The sequence below is a fragment of the Coregonus lavaretus genome (genome assembly GCF_964263955.1).
Source record: "Coregonus lavaretus genome assembly, chromosome: 23".
Lineage (NCBI taxonomy): Eukaryota > Metazoa > Chordata > Actinopteri > Salmoniformes > Salmonidae > Coregonus > Coregonus lavaretus.
Window position 1 is genome coordinate 15,442,267 of NC_140010.1, and position 18,169 is coordinate 15,460,435.

The 18,169-nt window shown below is 42.5% G+C and overlaps 1 protein-coding gene across 2 annotated transcripts; it reads left to right on the forward strand.

The window, feature by feature from the left end:
- Positions 1–5,324: 5,324 nt before the first annotated feature.
- LOC311098927 (uncharacterized protein) lies at positions 5,325–17,987 on the forward strand. 2 transcript variants are annotated; one of them, XM_084139476.1, is made up of 12 exons: positions 5,325–5,620; positions 5,940–6,073; positions 8,613–8,728; positions 12,000–12,092; positions 13,436–13,485; positions 14,111–14,244; positions 14,366–14,444; positions 14,571–14,696; positions 15,976–16,065; positions 16,182–16,265; positions 16,589–16,757; positions 16,950–17,987. In XM_084139476.1, exons 1-12 carry the CDS (start codon positions 5,499–5,501, stop codon positions 17,151–17,153), a joined length of 1,401 nt encoding a protein of 466 aa, XP_083995602.1. In that variant the 5' UTR covers positions 5,325–5,498; the 3' UTR covers positions 17,154–17,987. The 2 variants fall into 2 exon arrangements, with proteins under 2 accessions (XP_083995602.1, XP_083995601.1); XM_084139475.1 differs by having other exon boundaries at positions 5,332–5,620; positions 8,613–8,770.
- The last annotated feature ends 182 nt before the right edge of the window (positions 17,988–18,169 follow it).

Sequence of the window (18,169 nt, forward strand, 5' to 3'; positions counted from 1 at the left end):
CATCTAAGTCTCAGTTGACACATGCTAGTGTGCCCATTCTAGTTGAAAACATAGCCAATATCCACATAACACTTGGCAGCCTAATGACTTTCAAGTCAATGACGTCAACAATAAATCCATTGGTTCCCAACACCTCTCACATGAACAGTGATTAGCCCTACTGTAATATTGTAATAAAATCATGAATAAATCCATGTGCTATTATTTCCTACTGATGTAAAGTCCTAACAACAGACCACTAAAACAGTTGAAAATATTTTTATACAATTATTGCTCTTGCTTGTTTGTTTGACTTTTGTGACATAACATATTCAAATAGTCAATGTCTGTTATCAATAATAATAATAATAATATGCCATTTAGCAGACGCTTTTATCCAAAGCGACTTACAGTCATGCGTGCATAATTTTTTTTTGTGTATGGGTGGTCCCGGGGATCGAACCCACTACCTTGGCATTACAAGCGCCGTGCTCTACCAGCTGAGCTACAGAGGACCAATCTTGACTTCCATCTGAACAGGGGGATCAAGATATCTCTTGGCCTTGCACCATCTATTTCAATTTGCCTAGAAATATATTTCACTGTTTATTACATGCCACAGAAATGTGAGAAATTTCACAATTTGATTCCTGGGGGAGAGAGACCTGTACTGGCACACGTTAACACTAATAGTGATGTAAGTTGTTTGAGCCTTATATTTGTAATTTATACTTGTAATAAAAAATAGATATATTAACAAAACACTACTAGCTAGCTCAGGGATGGGCAACTTTGATGGGGGTGGTGGCCCCAAAAAATCTGAACTCATCATGAGGGGCTACAGTTACTCTGCGTACCCTCATTTGCATACCCCCTCACCACCACATTGCGAGCAAAACATTTTAGCAGCCCCCCTCTCAACAGTGAAGAGAACATTTTTTATTTTGTGCAATTCTATACATTTTGCCTTGGGGCTTAGGTAGAGACAATGTTGCAGTTTTAAAGCGACTTTGCTGCAATTCTACTCATTTTGCCATGGGGCGGAGAGGAACCTGTGCTGTTTAACAACTAAGTTCCTGCAATTCTACACATTTTTCCATAGGGTAGAGAGAAATGTTTGCAGCTTTTAATATGATATCTGAGTGAGACTGACTAACAAAATCAGCTGGCTGCTGAACTAATTTAAAAATCTAAAAAACAGGGACAATTTGAGAGGAGGGACAATTTGAGAGGAGGCGTTCTAGTGAATGTACAAAGATTGCAAGCAACAAGGGGTGGAGATAGGGTAGATAGCACGTCTATTCTGTTACATTTCAAGGACCGGGTACTGCCAAATAAGGTAACAATAGGATATATGAGTTATTATGTGAGAGCTTATGTACCGAAGCCTTTAAGATGTTATAAATGCCATAGGTTTGGGCATGTGCCAACAGTCTGTAAAGAGAAAAAGAGGTGTGCCAGGTGTGGAGGGGAGCATGAGTATGGGAAGTGTGGAGATGGTGTACAACCAAAGTGCTGCAACTGTGGGGGTGCTCATAGTGTGGCATATAGTGGGTGTGAGGCTATGAAGAAGGCAGTAGAGGTGCAACAAGTAAGAGTGGAGAGAAGGGTGTCATATGCTGAGGCAGTGAGGGTGGTCCAGGAGAGAAGGGTGTCATATGCTGAGGCAGTGAGGGTGGTCCAGGTCCAGGGAGATACAGGTTCAAGGGAGAGATGGGTAGGAGCTTCTAGAACTGGGATTACGGGGCAGGTGGGAAGCGATATGGTATACATAGAAAAGAGAAAGCTGGTGACGTTCATAGCAGGAGCTATCAATAGCACTGTTAAAGTACAGTCTAAAACGGAGAGGATTAAACTAATAGTGAAAGATGCTGGGAGATATTTTTGTCAGATGTTACTATGGTATACTGAAGTATAATTACAAGCATTCCATAAGTGTCAAAGGCTTTTATTGATAATTACATTAAGTATATGCAAAGAATCAATATTTGCAGTGTTGACTCTTCTTTTTCAAGACCTCTGCAATCCGCCCTGGCATGCTGTCAATTAACTTCTGGGCCACATCCTGACTGATGGCAGCCCATTCTTACATAATCAATGCTTGGAGTTTGTCAGAATTTGTGGGGTTTTGTTTGTCCACCCGCCTCTTGAGGATCGACCACAATTTCTCAATGGGATTAAGGTCTGGGGAGTTTCCTGGCCATGGACCCAAAATGTTGATGTTTTGTTCCCGAGCCACTTAGTTATCACTTTTGCCTTATGGCAAGGTGCTCCATCATGCTGGAAAAGGCATTGGTCGTCACCAAACTGTTCTTGGATGGCTGGGAGAAGTTGCTCTCGGAGGATGTGTTGGTACCATTCTTTATTCATGGCTGTGTTCTTAGGCAAAATTGTGAGTGAGCCCACTCCCTTGGCTGAGAAGCAACCCCACACATGAATGGTCTCAGGATGCTTTGCTGTTGGCATGACACAGGACTGATGGTAGCGCTCACCTTGTCTTCTCCGGACAAGGTATTTTCCGGATGCCCCAAACAATCGGAAAGGGGATTCATCAGAGAAAATGACTTTACCCCAGTCCTCAGCAGTCCAATCCCTGTACCTTTTGCAGAATATCAGTCTGTCCCTGATGTTTTTCCTGGAGAGAAGTGGCTTCTTTGCTGCCCTTCTTGACACCAGGCCATCCTCTAAAAGTATTCGCCTCACTGTGCGTGCAGATGCACTCACACCTGCCTGCTGCCATTCCTGAGCAAGCTCTGCACTGGTGGTGCCCTGATCCCGCAGCTGAATCAACTTTAGGAGATGGTCCTGGCGCTTGCTGGACTTTCTTGGGTGCCCTGACGCCTTCTACACAACAATTGAACCTCTCTCCTTGAAGTTCTTGATGATCCGATAAATGTTTGATTTCGGTGCAATCTTACTAGCAGCAATATCCTTGCCTGTGAAACCTTTTTGTGCAAAGCAATGATGACGGCATGTTTTCCTTGCAGGTAACCATGGTTAACAGAGGAAGAACAATGATTTCAAGCACCACCCTCCTTTTAAAGCTTCCAGTCTGTTATTCTAACTCAATCAGCATGACAGAGTGATCTCCAGCCTTGTCCTCGTCAACACTCTCACCTGTGTTAACGAGAGAATCACTGACATGATGGCAGCTGGTCCTTTTGTGGCAGGGCTGAAATGCAGTGGAAATGTTTTTTGGGGATTAAGTTCATTTTAATGGCAAAGAGGGACTTTGCAATTAATTGCAATTCATCTGATCACTCTTCATGACATTCTGGAGTATATGCAAATTGCCATCATCAAAACTGAGGCAGCAGACTTTGTGAAAATTAGTATTTGTGTCATTCTCAATACTTTTGACCATGACTGTAAATTATGCGTTGAGTGCACCATTTACCAGGGCAGAGGTGAAAAGAGCAAATAGGTAAGGGTGGGTTAACTTCACCTGGGAAAGTAGAGGTGTGCTATGTTATGTTGGCCTATCTTAGTGATGAGGCACTGGATAAAGTATTGGTGTTGTACAACAGAGTGTGGGAGGAGGGGAAACTACCAGGTAGTTGGAAGGAGGCAGTAGTGGTACCAATCCGAAAGCCCGGGAATGATCCAACGAAGCCAACAAGCTATCGGCCAATAGCTTTAACATCACATGTATGTAAGATTATGGAACGTATGATCATGGAGCGGCTAACTTACTTCCTGGAGAGCAGAGGGCTAGTAACGCCACATCAGAGTGGGTTCAGGAAGGGTAGGGGAACTATGGATCCAGTGCTCTGCTTAGAAGCAGAGGTCAGGAAGGCTCAGGTGAACAAGTAGACTGTTGTAGCTGTCTTTTTTTGATGTGGAGAAGGCGTATGATATGATGTGGAAGGAGCGGTTGTTAATCAAGCTTGATATTATGGGGGTAGGAGGATGAATGTACAACTGGATAAAGGATTTCCTGTTTGGAAGGTCTATCCAGGTGAGGGTGGGGAAGTCTTTATCAGGCAGCTACTTGGTGGATAATGGTACACCGCAGGGGAGCGTGATTAGTCCTCTGTTGTTTTCAATCATGATCAATGATGTTTACTCTCAGGTACAGCCGGATATAGGGAGGTCGTTATTTGCAGATGATGGAGCCTTATGGAAGAGGGGAAGAAATGTGCCATACATAGTCAGGAAGGTACAGAAAGCAATTGATGAGGTAGAGCGGTGGGCATTAATGTGGGGATTCAGGTTCTCTGTAGAGAAAACTCAAACAGTGTTCTTTACCAGGAGGAAGGTGGGAGATTAGGTATGCTTGAGGTTATATGGGAGAAACTTGGAGAGGGTGGGGGCCTTCAGGTTCCTTGGGGTGTACTTTGATACTAGACTGACCTGGGCAGAACACATTGAGAGAGTGGTGGGAAAGTGTAAGAAGGTGCTAAATGTGATGCGCTGTCTGAAGGAGTGGGGGGCTGGGCATTCCTCAATGAAGACCATGTATGTTGCATTGATCCGATCTGTAATAGACTATCGACGTATAGCATATGGTTCGGCAGCCCGGACCACACTGGAAAGGCTAGATGTCGGACGTCTCCAGTGGCTGCATTACAGGTAGAGATGGGGGATATGCCGTTGGAGATTAGGAGACAGCAGCTGGCAATGAATTACTGGGTCAACCTACAAGGACATGGGGTGTCTCATCCTGCGAAAGGGGTTTTACAGGCAGGCTGGGAACATGAACAACACTCTCACCTGTGTTCATGAGCGAAGACCGAACACAAGCTTTAGGTGGGTGGGTAATACCCAGGCGAAGGAGATGAGACTATATGGAAGGGAGTTTAGTCCAACGGTAGTTATTCCTGTAAATCCACCATGGCTACTCTCGTCTCCAGTAGTTGATCTAGAAGTGTTGGAGAGACTACAGAAAGATAGGGAGGGAGTTGATCAAGAAGAAATGAGGTTATTTTTACAAGATTAAGGGTGGGACACAGCCAGTTGAATAAGACATTAAACGTGATAGGAGAGCATCCATCAGGAAAGTGTGATTATTGTCAGGAAATAGACTGTGGAGCATGTATTGCTACAGTGTGGGCAGTATCAGAGGGAAAACGAGAGGATGAGATTTAGTATGAGGGAGAAGGGGATACAGGAAATTAGTTGAAAGAGTATATTGAGTAGAGCGTCATTAGATATAGTCTCAAATATTTTGTTATATTTTTTAAGAGAAACGGGGTTGGCAGGTAGGATTTAGTTTATCCCTGCCTCTGGCCCACACTCCAGTACGGTAGGTGGCGGTAATGCACCATAACGTTGGATGCCAACCGCTGATAACCCCCCACTGCAGAAGAAGAAGAAGACTGCAGGATTTTCACAGTGCGCATGCCGCTTTTTATGTGTATTCACGCTTACAACATGGCGACGAAACGCATTGGGATGACCGTTTGAGTTTATAAAACGCCTTTGACTACGATTGCAACGAAGTATATTTTTTTTTAAATCATTCTCAAATCGAGGGGTAATTGTTTATATATTTGTTTTTAAAATTGTATTGTGAAAAAATGAATTGTACCACGAACGTAGTGCAAGTGACGAACGTGTCGCCAAGCACAACATCCGAGCAGATGCGAATGCTGTTCGGGTTTCTTGGAACCATTGAAGAACTCAAATTGTTTCCACCAGAGTAAGTAACTCATATTTGTTATTTGTTGAACAGTTGTCGCAAATTAGACATCGTTATTGTTTATTTGACCATTCATTTCCTACCAATTTGTGATTTAGTTGATTTCAATGTAGTTAGTAGTATTATTAACTTTAATTTAGCTAACGCTTGCTAACGTTAGCATCGGAGGCCCCAGCTGGCCATCCCCAAAACCTTAGACGAAACATTAGCTAGGTAGCATAATATGTTGCTTAGTTAACTACTTCAGGGATGTTTTGTTGGATACAGTCTACTACTATGTTGTTGCTATCTAACTAACTTACAAACTAACTTATTGCAGTGAATCGCCTCTGCCAGTTACGTCGCGTGTGTGTTTTGTGAAGTTCCAAGAGTCCGAGTCCGTGGGGGTGTCTCAGCATCTGACCAACACAGTCTTCGTGGACAGAGCGCTGATCGTCGTCCCTTTTGCCGAAGGTTGGTGCTTTGTTCTCCCCTCTTCTGTATGAATGATCCTTGATTGTATGACGAAGTTATGGGAGTGTGACGCACCCATTGATTTCAGGATGGAGTTCTATGATCATGTGGTTTGAGATACTATTTAAGCATGTGCCCTAGCTATTTCAGATCCTAGTATCCATTCTCGATCTGACAAGCCTATCTGATTCTGTGATAAATGATGCCATGCCACTCTGCCAGTGTCTTGTCTTGTACAATCCCCTAGAGATGTCTATATCAGATCTCTCAACCCAGACCCTTGGTATACTGTGGAATTAAATACCATTTACATTTTACATTTTAGTCATTTAGCAGACGCTCTTATCCAGAGCGACTTACAGTTAGTGAATACATATATATATTTTTTTATACTGGCCCCCCGTGGGAATCGAACCCACAACCCTGGCGTTGCAAACGCCATGCTCTATCAACTGAGCTACATCCCTGCCGGCCATTCCCAAAGCTACTGCCACACTGTAAGGTCATAATGCCACCCATGCATGATGCATTGGACTTGATAGACACTAAACAACACAGACAACTTTGAGTCTGAAGTGGTCCCCCCCCCCCCCCGCTTCACCAGTAAGCACAGTGTACCAAGATCTGCTAAAGGGACCGGCACGTGCTTCGACTGAGGGAGCTGATCAAGCTCAGACCATGCACGAGCAGACAAAAAGAAAGCAGAGAGGAACTGACATGTATATGAAAACTTAACCATGCTTTTTATTTTCTCCCCCATATTGGACTATCCTCTATTAAACTTGTCTCTGTTATTTGTGTGTGTGATTTGTTGTAGTGGAGAAGGCAAAAGCAGAGCCCCCTCCTTGATGGCTGAAAGTGGTCCTCTGCCTGCCAACAGGGGATTGTAGACAATTACAAAAGGCCAGCAAGCGTTCAAGCAGCCCCCCCAACCCCTTCTCTTTCTCTTTTTTCTGTGTCGTTTCTTTCTTTCTCTCTCATTTTCTATTCTCTATGTATTTGAGTTTAAGTGGATTGCAGTAGTTTAGATATTACCATAAGGCATATCACATGTATAACACGTTATTTGACTACTCACAAGTCTATTTATCAAAATAGGTATTTTAATAATCTGACCTGTGTAACATCCAATCTGGTTTTCTCATTGGATCCAAATGGTAAGAAAAAAAACATAGCAGAGTCACTGAACAGTGAACAATGCACATATGTCTCAATGACACAGCTATTGCTACACCTGCATTTCATACTTTTTTCACCTTTAGCGTTAAGGCACTTCCTGGTTTTGGGAGTTGGGTGAACCCTTGTCACAATATACTATCCAATTTTAATTTAGCTAAAAATTAGATGCACTCACTCAACATTCGCTGTCCCTCAAATTGGCAGATTCAAATAGCTAGGCTGTGTTTTCTATGTTGACCAGTGATACTGTACTTTAAGGTTGCTGACTATCTAGTTGTCATTAATTGTTTTAGATATCCACCCACATGTCAATGGCAATTGGTTCAGTGCTCTCTCTTTAACAGTGGTCTTTCTTTTTTGTTGTTGTGTTTTACAGTTCTTTTTCCTGGCTCAGCCAGTCCTGTAAACCAGGCCCCGCTGAAAATACCACCCAACCGTTTTGTCTCCTGCAGCTAAATTCTCTCTCCTATGTGCCCTTTTAAAATGTTTTTTTTTGTATGTGTGTCTGTCTGGGTGTGTGTATGTTTGTGCGTCTTCTGTAAAAAAGACAATTGTTTCTTTTTTTCATTGCATCTTGATTAAGATATTTGTATGTTTCCTTTTTTAGGTAGCAATGGCAACATTGAGAATTGAAACCATTACATTGTTTGCCCTATATTAGTCAAACAGACATTAAAAAAACAACAAGCTAATCTAATGTTGCCAAGTTGATTATTAAACTAAATCAAAAAGCATTGGTAAATTTTTTGCAGATTTGATGCGGTGACAAGTAAGGTTCTTGGGAGCGTAGATATCACCTACCTAGAATTTGATTGCTAGCTAGTTTATTATTTTCTACGTGTTGCTGGTAAGTAGTAGAAACTGTGACTGTACAGTATTTACTGTTGACCTCCGACTCTATGAAATTATTTTTGTTTTGTGTATCTCGATTTTTTTTTTTCTCTGTGTGCTCCTTAGTAGTGAAGCCGCCAACGTGAGTCGCTTGTTCAATCTATATGAAAATTGAGAGCACACCCCACTGGAGAAGCCGCTGTGCTAGCTAACGTTTGGTTCATGACTTAAAATACACGTTCAGGTGATACAATCTTGGCAGTGTTCACTGGAGTAGTGTGTATTGTGATATACTTTTTTCTCCAACCTTAGTTATTCTTCTATCTACAATGATTAAAAGAATAAAGGGAACAAACCTTCTCAAATCTAGCAGCTATCAAAGGTAACAGTATTGAAACCTGTACAAATGTTTGTTTGAAGTATACTTGAGCAAGTCATCTTTTTGTTTTTCAAAATGTCTCTCCTCTTTAGTAGATTCTAGACGTAGACGTTCTCTTCTTCCCCTAATGCCTTTTTTGTTTTTCTGTAGGCGTTATCCCAGAGGAGGCTAAAGCTTTGTCACTGCTGGCGCCAGCAAATGCTGTTGCAGGGATTATGTCCGGAGGAGGTCTCCTTCCAACACCTAACCCCATGTCCAATCCACAGGTAGGACTTCTCCCAACACCAAACCCCATGTCCTATACACAGGTAGGTCCTCAGCATAGATATACAATATTTTATTGTTACATTTAATTCTGTGGTCCTTCATTGTCTTACGTCAGATAGCGCAACAATTCTGCCTGCACTGATCTGTCTCGTATCTTGCAATGGGTATGGGATAGATCAAAAGTAGTTTGGCTACAATGTGCTGTCTAACATTTGAAAATATTACCTAGGTAACATAGTCTGCTGAATCACATTTCTGCCTCAAAACTGTCTGTTTTAATCTACGCTAAAACAATACATCGGTCAATAATGTTGAAGTTTCTTTGGTGAGGAAGTTCTAGTCACTCCATTTTACATTTAGCTATGGATTTTTGTGCTTCAATGAGTGGTGTTCCTGAAGTTTGACAATGGGCACAAAAGCTAGCATAAATTTGACCGATATTACTGAAGTCACTGAAACGATGCTGCTAACCAGCAAGCTACCTACTTAGTCCTGCATACACAATGTTGAATGCTTCAAACAAAAGCTAGCTTGCAAACAACTTTAGTAGTGCTAATTTTAACATCATTTAAAAATGTTGTGACCAAATTTGTATTTATTTTGTCTATTTTTTCGGTGGGGGGTAGTGGGGTTTACAGATACTAACATTATTATGAGTTTTCATGAAGCAGCTGTTCTGCCGCGAGTCATTGCAGTAGCCTCCCGAGGCAGCTGCTGTAATCAGCTGAGCCAATTATACAAGTTACACATTAGAGATTGCTGAGAAATATGCTGATTTACGGACTGATTTCTGATAACGGTTCCTCCTAATTTTGAGGCTGCATGTCTACAACTTCAGGGCAATTTAACCAGAATAAGCAAGCTTTTAATGTCAGTAAAGGTAGAGCTAGCTAGCTATGTCAGTAAGCTAGCTACAACAGTTACAGTTGGGAGAACACGTATTTGATACACTGCCGATTTTGCAGGTTTTCCTACTTACAAAGCATGTAGAGGTCTGTAATTTTTATCATAGGTACACTTCAACTGTGAGAGACGGAATCTAAAACAAAAATCCAGAAAATCACATTGTATGATTTTTAAGTAATTAATTTGCATTTTATTGCATGACAAGTATTTGATCACCTACCAACCAGTAAGAATTCCGGCTCTCACAGACCTGTTAGTTTTTCTTTAAGAAGCCCTCCTGTTCTCCACTCATTACCTGTATTAACTGCACCTGTTTGAACTCGTTACCTGTATAAAAGACACCTGTCCACACACTCAATCAAACAGACTCCAACCTCTCCACAATGGCCAAGACCAGAGAGCTGTGTAAGGACATCAGGGATAAAATTGTAGACCTGCACAAGGCTGGGATGGGCTACAGGACAATAGGCAAGCAGCTTGGTGAGAAGGCAACAACTGTTGGCGCAATTATTAGAAAATGGAAGAAGTTCAAGATGACGGTCAATCACCCTCGGTCTGGGGCTCCATGCAGGATCTCACCTCGTGGGGCATCAATGATCATGAGGAAGGTGAGGGATCAGCCCAGAACTACACAGCAGGACCTGGTCAATGACCTGAAGAGAGCTGGGACCACAGTCTCAAAGAAAACCATTAGTAACACACTACGCCGTCATGGATTAAAATCCTGCAGCGCACGCAAGGTCCCCCTGCTCAAGCCAGCGCATGTCCAGGCCCGTCTGAAGTTTGCCAATGACCATCTGGATGATCCAGAGGAGGAATGGGAGAAGGTCATGTGGTCTGATGAGACAAAAATAGTGCTTTTTGGTCTAAACTCCACTCGCCGTGTTTGGAGGAAGAGTACAACCCCAAGAACACCATCCCAACCGTGAAGCATGGAGGTGGAAACGTCATTCTTTGGGGATGCTTTTCTGCAAAGGGGACAGGACGACTGCACCATATTGAGGGGAGGATGGATGGGGCCAAGTATTGCGAGATCTTGGCCAACAACCTCCTTCCCTCAGTAAGAGCATTGAAGATGGGTCGTGGCTGGGTCTTCCAGCATGACAACGACCCGAAACACACAGCCAGGGCAACTAAGGAGTGGCTCCGTAAATAGCATCTCAAGGTCCTGGAGTGGCCTAGCCAGTCTCCAGACCTGAACCCAATAGAAAATCTTTGGAGGGAGCTGAAAGTCCGTATTGCCCAGCGACAGCCCCGAAACCTGAAGGATCTGGAGAAGGTCTGTATGGAGGAGTGGGCCAAAATCCCTGCTGCAGTGTGTGCAAACCTGGTCAAGACCTACAGGAAACGTATGATCTCTGTAATTGCAAACAAATGTTTCTGTACCAAATATTAAGTTCTGCTTTTCTGATGTATGAAATACTTATGTCATGCAATAAAATGCAAATTAATTACTTAATCATACAATGTGATTTTCTGGATTAAAAATTACAGACCTCTACATGCTTTGTAAGTAGGAAAACCTGCAAAATCGGCAGTGTATCAAATACTTGTTCTCCCAACTGTAGCTAAGCTGCTGATCAATTCACTGCACTGGCGACCAACGTCCTTGCACATTATTTGTGCACGAGATAGCCACAGTTTTATTTATTTTCTCACAATTGCAAACCAATAAATTACTGTCACAACATTTAAAAAACAATTTAGGTAGTTATTCTGCCTATTTCATGGATACAAGAGCGCAGTGATATAAACAATTAGGAACTATGTTTTTATTGTTGAATGGTGGATGCTCTGTAATATTCATATTTACATATGAGTTCCACTACCTACAAGACAGATTGTTTAAGGGACGAGCGTTGCGTTGGATTGACGCCATCTGACATAAGACAATGTTGGTTCTTAGGTTAATGAAATGAAACATCCGTCTTAATGCCCTGATAATAGTCGGCTCTCACATGAACACAGGCATATACATGACCACGGGTATATATAGGTATATATTTTTAACGTGTACATCAGGGTTCCCCAACTGGCGGCCCGCCGGCCGAATTTGGCCCATGGTTCGTTTTATTTGTCTCCCCAAGTTTTCTGAGCAAAATAAATTAGTTTTTATTTTACATTTTTGTTGTTGGCCATAAGACTGTAAAAACATCAGGAAATCAGCTCCAATTGATTTTAATTTTGGAAATCTGTTCCCAAGTATTCCCATGCATAATAAAGAGATGTGACCATCCGCTCAAGAAAAATGTAGTTGATGATCCCTGGTGTACATGATACTGCAACAAATTTTCCCCACGGGGACAATGGTCTGTAAAATAGAGTAATAGACAATGAAAGGGTTAATGATGTGTCGCTTTTTAGATGGGAGGCAATCCTTTCGGTGGTCCCACCATGGATGCGATGGCAGCGTTCGGGTTTTCAAACCCCAATATGAATATGAATATGAATCCCCAGGTGAGTGTTTGCTTGCAACCTGGAGATACACTATATGCCAAAAGTATGTGGACACCTGCTCGTCGAACATCTCATTCCAAGATCATGTGCATTAATATGGGGTTGGTCCCCCCTTTGCTGCTGTAACAGCCTCCACTCTTCTGGGAAGGCTTTCCACTAGATGTTGGAACATTGCTGTGGGGACTTGCTTCCATTCAGCCGCAAGAGCATTATTGAGGTCGGGCACTGATGTTGGGCGATTAGGCCTGGCTCGCAGTCGGCGTTCCAATTAATCCCAAAGGTGTTTGAAGGGGTTGAGGTCAGGGCTCTGTGCAGGCCAGTCAAGTTCTTCCACACCAGTCTCAACAAACCATTTCTGTATGGACCTCACTTTGTGCACGGGGGCATTGCCATGCTGAAACAGGAAAGGGCCTTCCCCAAACTGTTGCCACAAAGTTGGAAGCACAGACTCGTCTACATTGTCATTGTATGCTGTAGCGTTAAGATTTCCCTTCACTGGAACTAAGGGACCTAGCCCGAATCATAAAAAACGACACCAGACTATTATTCCTCGTCCACCAAACATTGCAGTTGGCACTATGCATTCGGGCAGGTAGCGTTCTCCTGGCATCCGCCAAACTCAGATTCGTCTGTCGGACTGCCAGATGGTGAAGCGTGATTCATCACTCCAGCGAACGCGTTTCCACTGCTCCAGAGTCCAATGGCTGCAAGATTTACACCACTCCAACCGATGCTTGGCATTGCGCATGGTGATTTTAGGCTTGTGTGCGGCTGCTCGGCCATGGAAACACATTTCATGAAGCTCCCGGCGAACAGTTATTGTGCTGACGTTGCTTCCAGAGGCAATTTGGAACTTGGTAGTGAGTGTTGCAACCGAGGACAGACGATTTTTACGCGCTACAAGCTTCAGCACTCAGTGGTCCCATTCTGTGAACTTGTGTGGCCTACCACTTCGTGGCTGAGCCGTTGTTGCTCCTAGACGTTTCCACTTCACAATAACAGCACTTACAGTTGACCGGGGCAGCTCTAGCAGGGCAGAAATGTGTTGTAGGTGGCATCCTATGACGGTGCCACGTTGAAAGGAACTGAGCTCTTCAGAAAGGCCATTCTACTGCCAATGTTTGTCTATGGAAATTGCATGGCTGTGTGCTCGATGTTATACACCTTTTCAGCAACGGTTGTGGCTGAAATAGCCAAATCCACTAATATGAAGGGGTGTCCATATACTTTTGTATATCTAGTGTAGTTCTGTGTGCACACACAAATGCTGGTGTTAAAGGGAAATGTTGAAATTGTATTATATTTCTAACTTGTATATTATATATTTTACACTTCTTCCCCAGTCTTTTCCCACTGAGCAGCTTCTGAAGTTTATGACTCAGGTGGATCCAAAGTAAGTCATCATGTCTCTAGAAATTCCCATTTTAAGACATCAAACAAGCTCACCTCCAGTAACACCTATGAGCATTCATTTGTTGGATTGCACTCCAGTGTGTTCTAATTAAGCAATGAGGCTTGAGGAGGTGTGGTATATGGCCAATATACCACATCTAAGGGATGTTCTTATGCACGATGCAATGCAGAGTGTCTGGATACAGCCCTTAGCCGTGGTATATTGGCCATATACCACAAACCCGAGGTGCCTATTATAAACTAGTTGCGAATGTAATTAGACCAGTAAATAGTACTTTTTTGTCATACCCATTGTATACGGTCTGATATACCACGGCTTTCAGCTAGTCAGCATTCAGGGCTCGAACAACCCGGTTTATAATGGCCAGAACAGCCCTTAACCGTGGTATATTAGCCATATACCACAAACCCCAGAGGTACCTTATTGCTATTATAAACCGGTTACTAATGTAAATGTAACAGTAAACGAGTAGTTTTGCGTCATACCCGTGGTATATTTTCTGATACACACACGACTGGAATGCTGTGGTTGTTTCAGCCACTCAGCATCCAGGACCCAAACTACCCGGTTTATAATCACCAATAAATAATGTCCTCTTCTTCAGAATGAACCACATGGGTGTAGGGATGAACATGAATCCGGGCCTAAAGACAGACTCCTCCAACAAAGAGATAGAAGTGGCCATGAAGAGGGTCAGAGAGGCCCAGTCCCTAATCTCTGCTGCCATCGAGCCTGGCAGTGAGTAGCGAAAGCATTGCATCTCCAAAACATATATTACATCTCAGATAAATTACTGTTAGCCCTAGCTAAAAGCTATTATTTGCTGTACCAAAGTAATTTTAACGTTTTGTTTATGCAGACAAGGAGAGCAAGAGGAAGCACTCGCGTTCCAGGTCCAGGTCCAGACGCAGAAGGTCCCGCTCTCGCTCCAGACACAGGTGAACACAAACTCTATTCTCCAGACAGAAATCATTTGGATTGTGTTAAAAATAAAGTAAAGATAGGAGATTTTTTTAAATTCATATTGAGGGTAGAGATTGATGTCGTGTCTGTGTGATCTGCAGGCGTTCAAAGAGCAGGTCTAAGCGACGCTCGCACTCCAGGAGCAGGAGACGCTCCAAGAGCCCCCGAAGGAGGAGTGGGAGGTCCCACTCCAAAGACAGGAGCAGACCGTCACCAAGCAAATCCAGGTGAGCCACAGAGCACAGACTTGACCCATTCTTAATCCTCAAGCTGCACACTGATAACTTCCAAGACAGCCCTGAGGTTTTTTAATTTTATTTCACCTTTATTTAACCAGGTAAGCCAGTTGAGAACAAGTTCTCATTTACAACTGCGACCTGGCCAAGATAAAGCAAAGCAGTGCGATTAAAAACAACAACACAGTGTTACATATGGGGTAAACAAAACAAAGTCAAAAATACAACATAAATTATATATATACAGTGTATGTGAATGTAGTAAGTTATGGAGGTAAGGCAATAAATAGGCCATAGTGCAAAATAGTTACCATTTCGTATTAACACTGGAATGATAGATGTGCAAATAGAGATACTGGGGTGCAAATTAGCAAAATAAATAACAATATGGGGATGAAGTAGTTGGGGCTAATTTCAGAATGGCTGTGTACAGGTGCAGTGATCGGTAAGCTGCTCTGACAACTGACGCTTAAAGTTAGTGAGGAAGATAAGAGTCTGCACCTGTAGGAAGCCGATTCTAGATCTAACTTTTGATTGGAGATGCTTAATGTGAGTCTGTAAGGAGAGTTTACAGTCTAACCAGACACCTATGTATTTGTAGTTGTCCACATACTCTAGGTCAGACCCGCCAAGAGTAGTGATTCTAGTCGGGTGGGCGGGTGCAAGCAGAGTTCGGTTGAAGAGCATGCATTTAGTTTTACTAGTGTTTAAGAGCAGTTGGAGGCTACGGAAGGAGTGTTGTATGGCATTGAAGCTCGTTTGGAGGTTTGTTAACACAGTGTCCAATGAAGGGCCAGATGTATACAAAATGGTGTCGTCCGCATAGAGGTGGATCCGAGCATCACCAGCAGTAAGAGCGACATCATTGATATACACCGAGAGTCGGCCCGAGAATTGAACCCTGTGGCACCCCCATAGAGACTGCCAGAGGTCCAGAAAACAGGCCCTCCGATTTGACACATTGAACTCTATCTGAGAAGTAGTTGGTGAACCAGGCGAGGCAGTCATTTGACAAACCAAGGCTATTTACTGCCAATAAGAATGCGGTGGTTGAGAGGTTACTGTCTACCTCCTAACCACAACTCTAATCCTATATATATATATATATATATATATATATATATATATATATATATATATATATACACACACACACACACACACACACACACACACACACACACACACACACACACACACACACACACACACACACACACAAATACCAAATATTGATCAGATGTAACTAACTTGTGTCTCTGATCCACAGAGATAGGAAGAAAGAGGAGCGGGATAAAAAACGCTCTAAAACCCCTCCGAAAAGCTACAGTACTACCAGGAGGTCCCGCAGTATAGATCGGTGAGTGCAGCTTGTTTGGTCAGAGCCACACGTCTGACTTGTCTGTTTCTCCATGCTGCCCAGATATTTACTACTTGTAACATATAATTTTTTCATTCTGTTGCTGTTGAGGACAGAAGGCGGAGGAAGAGTCGCAGCGCCAGCCGATCTCCTAAGAAATCCCCCAAGAGGAAAGTCTCCAGGACTCCCTCTCCTAGAAGGTGGGTGTTTTGGCCTATGGTCTTGTTATTGCCATTTATATTATTGATTGCTTCTCATAGAATGAAGATCATTTCCTAAGTGGACATGTTTTCGATATGATGCCAGTGGTATTGGTGGCTATTTTGAGAGTGTGAATGAGACAAAATCTTCTAGACATTTTGTTTACAGTGTGAGTGCCCTCAAATCATGCACTCAATTTATTTAGATTCAAATGTCAAGGTTTCTTGAAAGTGACCTGAAAATAAACCATTTTTAGACTGTCAACACACATCTTTAGATTTGGAGACTTTGTTTCATACGCTTTAACCTCTCCTCCCTACAGACATAAGAAGGAGAAGAAGAGGGACAAGGAAAGAGAGAATGACCGGGATCGTGAGCGCAGGGGCGATAAAGACCGCAGTCGGGAGGAACGGAAGGAAAAGAAAGAAAGGAGTAAAGATAAGGAACGGGAACGGGAAAAGAAAACTGATGGAGAGAAAGGCGACGTGAAGGTAAGCAGCAATGACTGAAACTATTTGTCTTATGTTATATAAGTTATGTAAGATGTGTAGGATGTCCACGCTTATTCTTCCTTCCGGCTTTTGACCCCAGAGATCTAGTGTTACTCGCATTATTTAAATGAAAAACAAGTAATATGAAATGAGTTTCAGAAATATCAAACTTAATCATTTCAAATGTCCTAGACATCTTTGCAGGTCACCAGAGACTATGATGAGGAAGAGCAGGGCTACGACAGTGAGAAGGAGAGGGAGAGGCTGGACAAGAAGGATTCCGACCAGGACTCCGGAGCCCAGTCTCCTCACTCGGTGGAAGGCAATGGCACTGGGACTCCCAAAGTCAATGGTGACGACCACCGCGAAGAGGATGACATGGATGTCAGTGATTGAGTCACCCAATTATAGAGACGGGTGCATAGATCTCTATGTACCCACCCTCCATTGTACCCAACCCTCCATGCCCCACTGACCTTACTGTATACAGGCTTCAATCAACTCAACTCCATCCCTCTTTATCACAGTTGAATTGTTAGCTTCCTTTTGGACTGACTAGACAAAATAGATCAATTAGAAGATTAACTGAAAATATGAACCTTAAGATTTTTCACAGTTTTGTCCATTTTCTGTTTGTACGGTGTGTGTGTACATGATTCATTATTTTGTCCTATTTCGGTGGTGAAAATGTGAAAAGGTGTGGTTGATTGAAAGGTTTATTTCTGTAATTTTAAAAGTGGATACTCTGGCAAGTGTGCAACTCGTGATTTTTATTCTTTGATTTTTTTTGTTGCTTAAATTATGATAATTGCATTTGTGTATCTTACTTTTGTGTTTTATCTAGTTTCTACACATTGCTGGGAGCAGAAGCAGCCAGTTGCACTGCTTAACAAATTCACTGTATGTCCATTTCATCAGACATGGCTGCTAGATGGAGCAGTTTGCTGTGGACTTAGATTTTCATTCTTGAGCTTCTTTCTGTATTGTCACCGCAATAATTCACCATTTACTATTTTCTGTCACTCCTGTATGTGGTATATGGTGTTCATATCCCATCCGTTATGATACGGAAGATGTATAGTGAGTCTTGTGGTGCTATAATAACCACTCCTTATAGCTCACCTACTCGCAATACCAATTAGATCTAATGCTTGTTGTTATTCTTATAAGTTTGTATTGTGTTTTATTAGTGATTCTTTTATATACAATAAAAACCTATCTGGGTAAAGATTTCAGATTTATTTTGTTTTTAACATCAGGTGCTCTGTCCATTTAAGGTTTAGGACAAAGTTTAACGTACCCTTGTAGTGCATTCGGAAAGTACTCTTCGGAAAAAAACTCTTAACTATACACAATATCCTATATTGACAAAGTGAAAACAGTTTTTTTTTAGAAAATGTATAAAAAATATA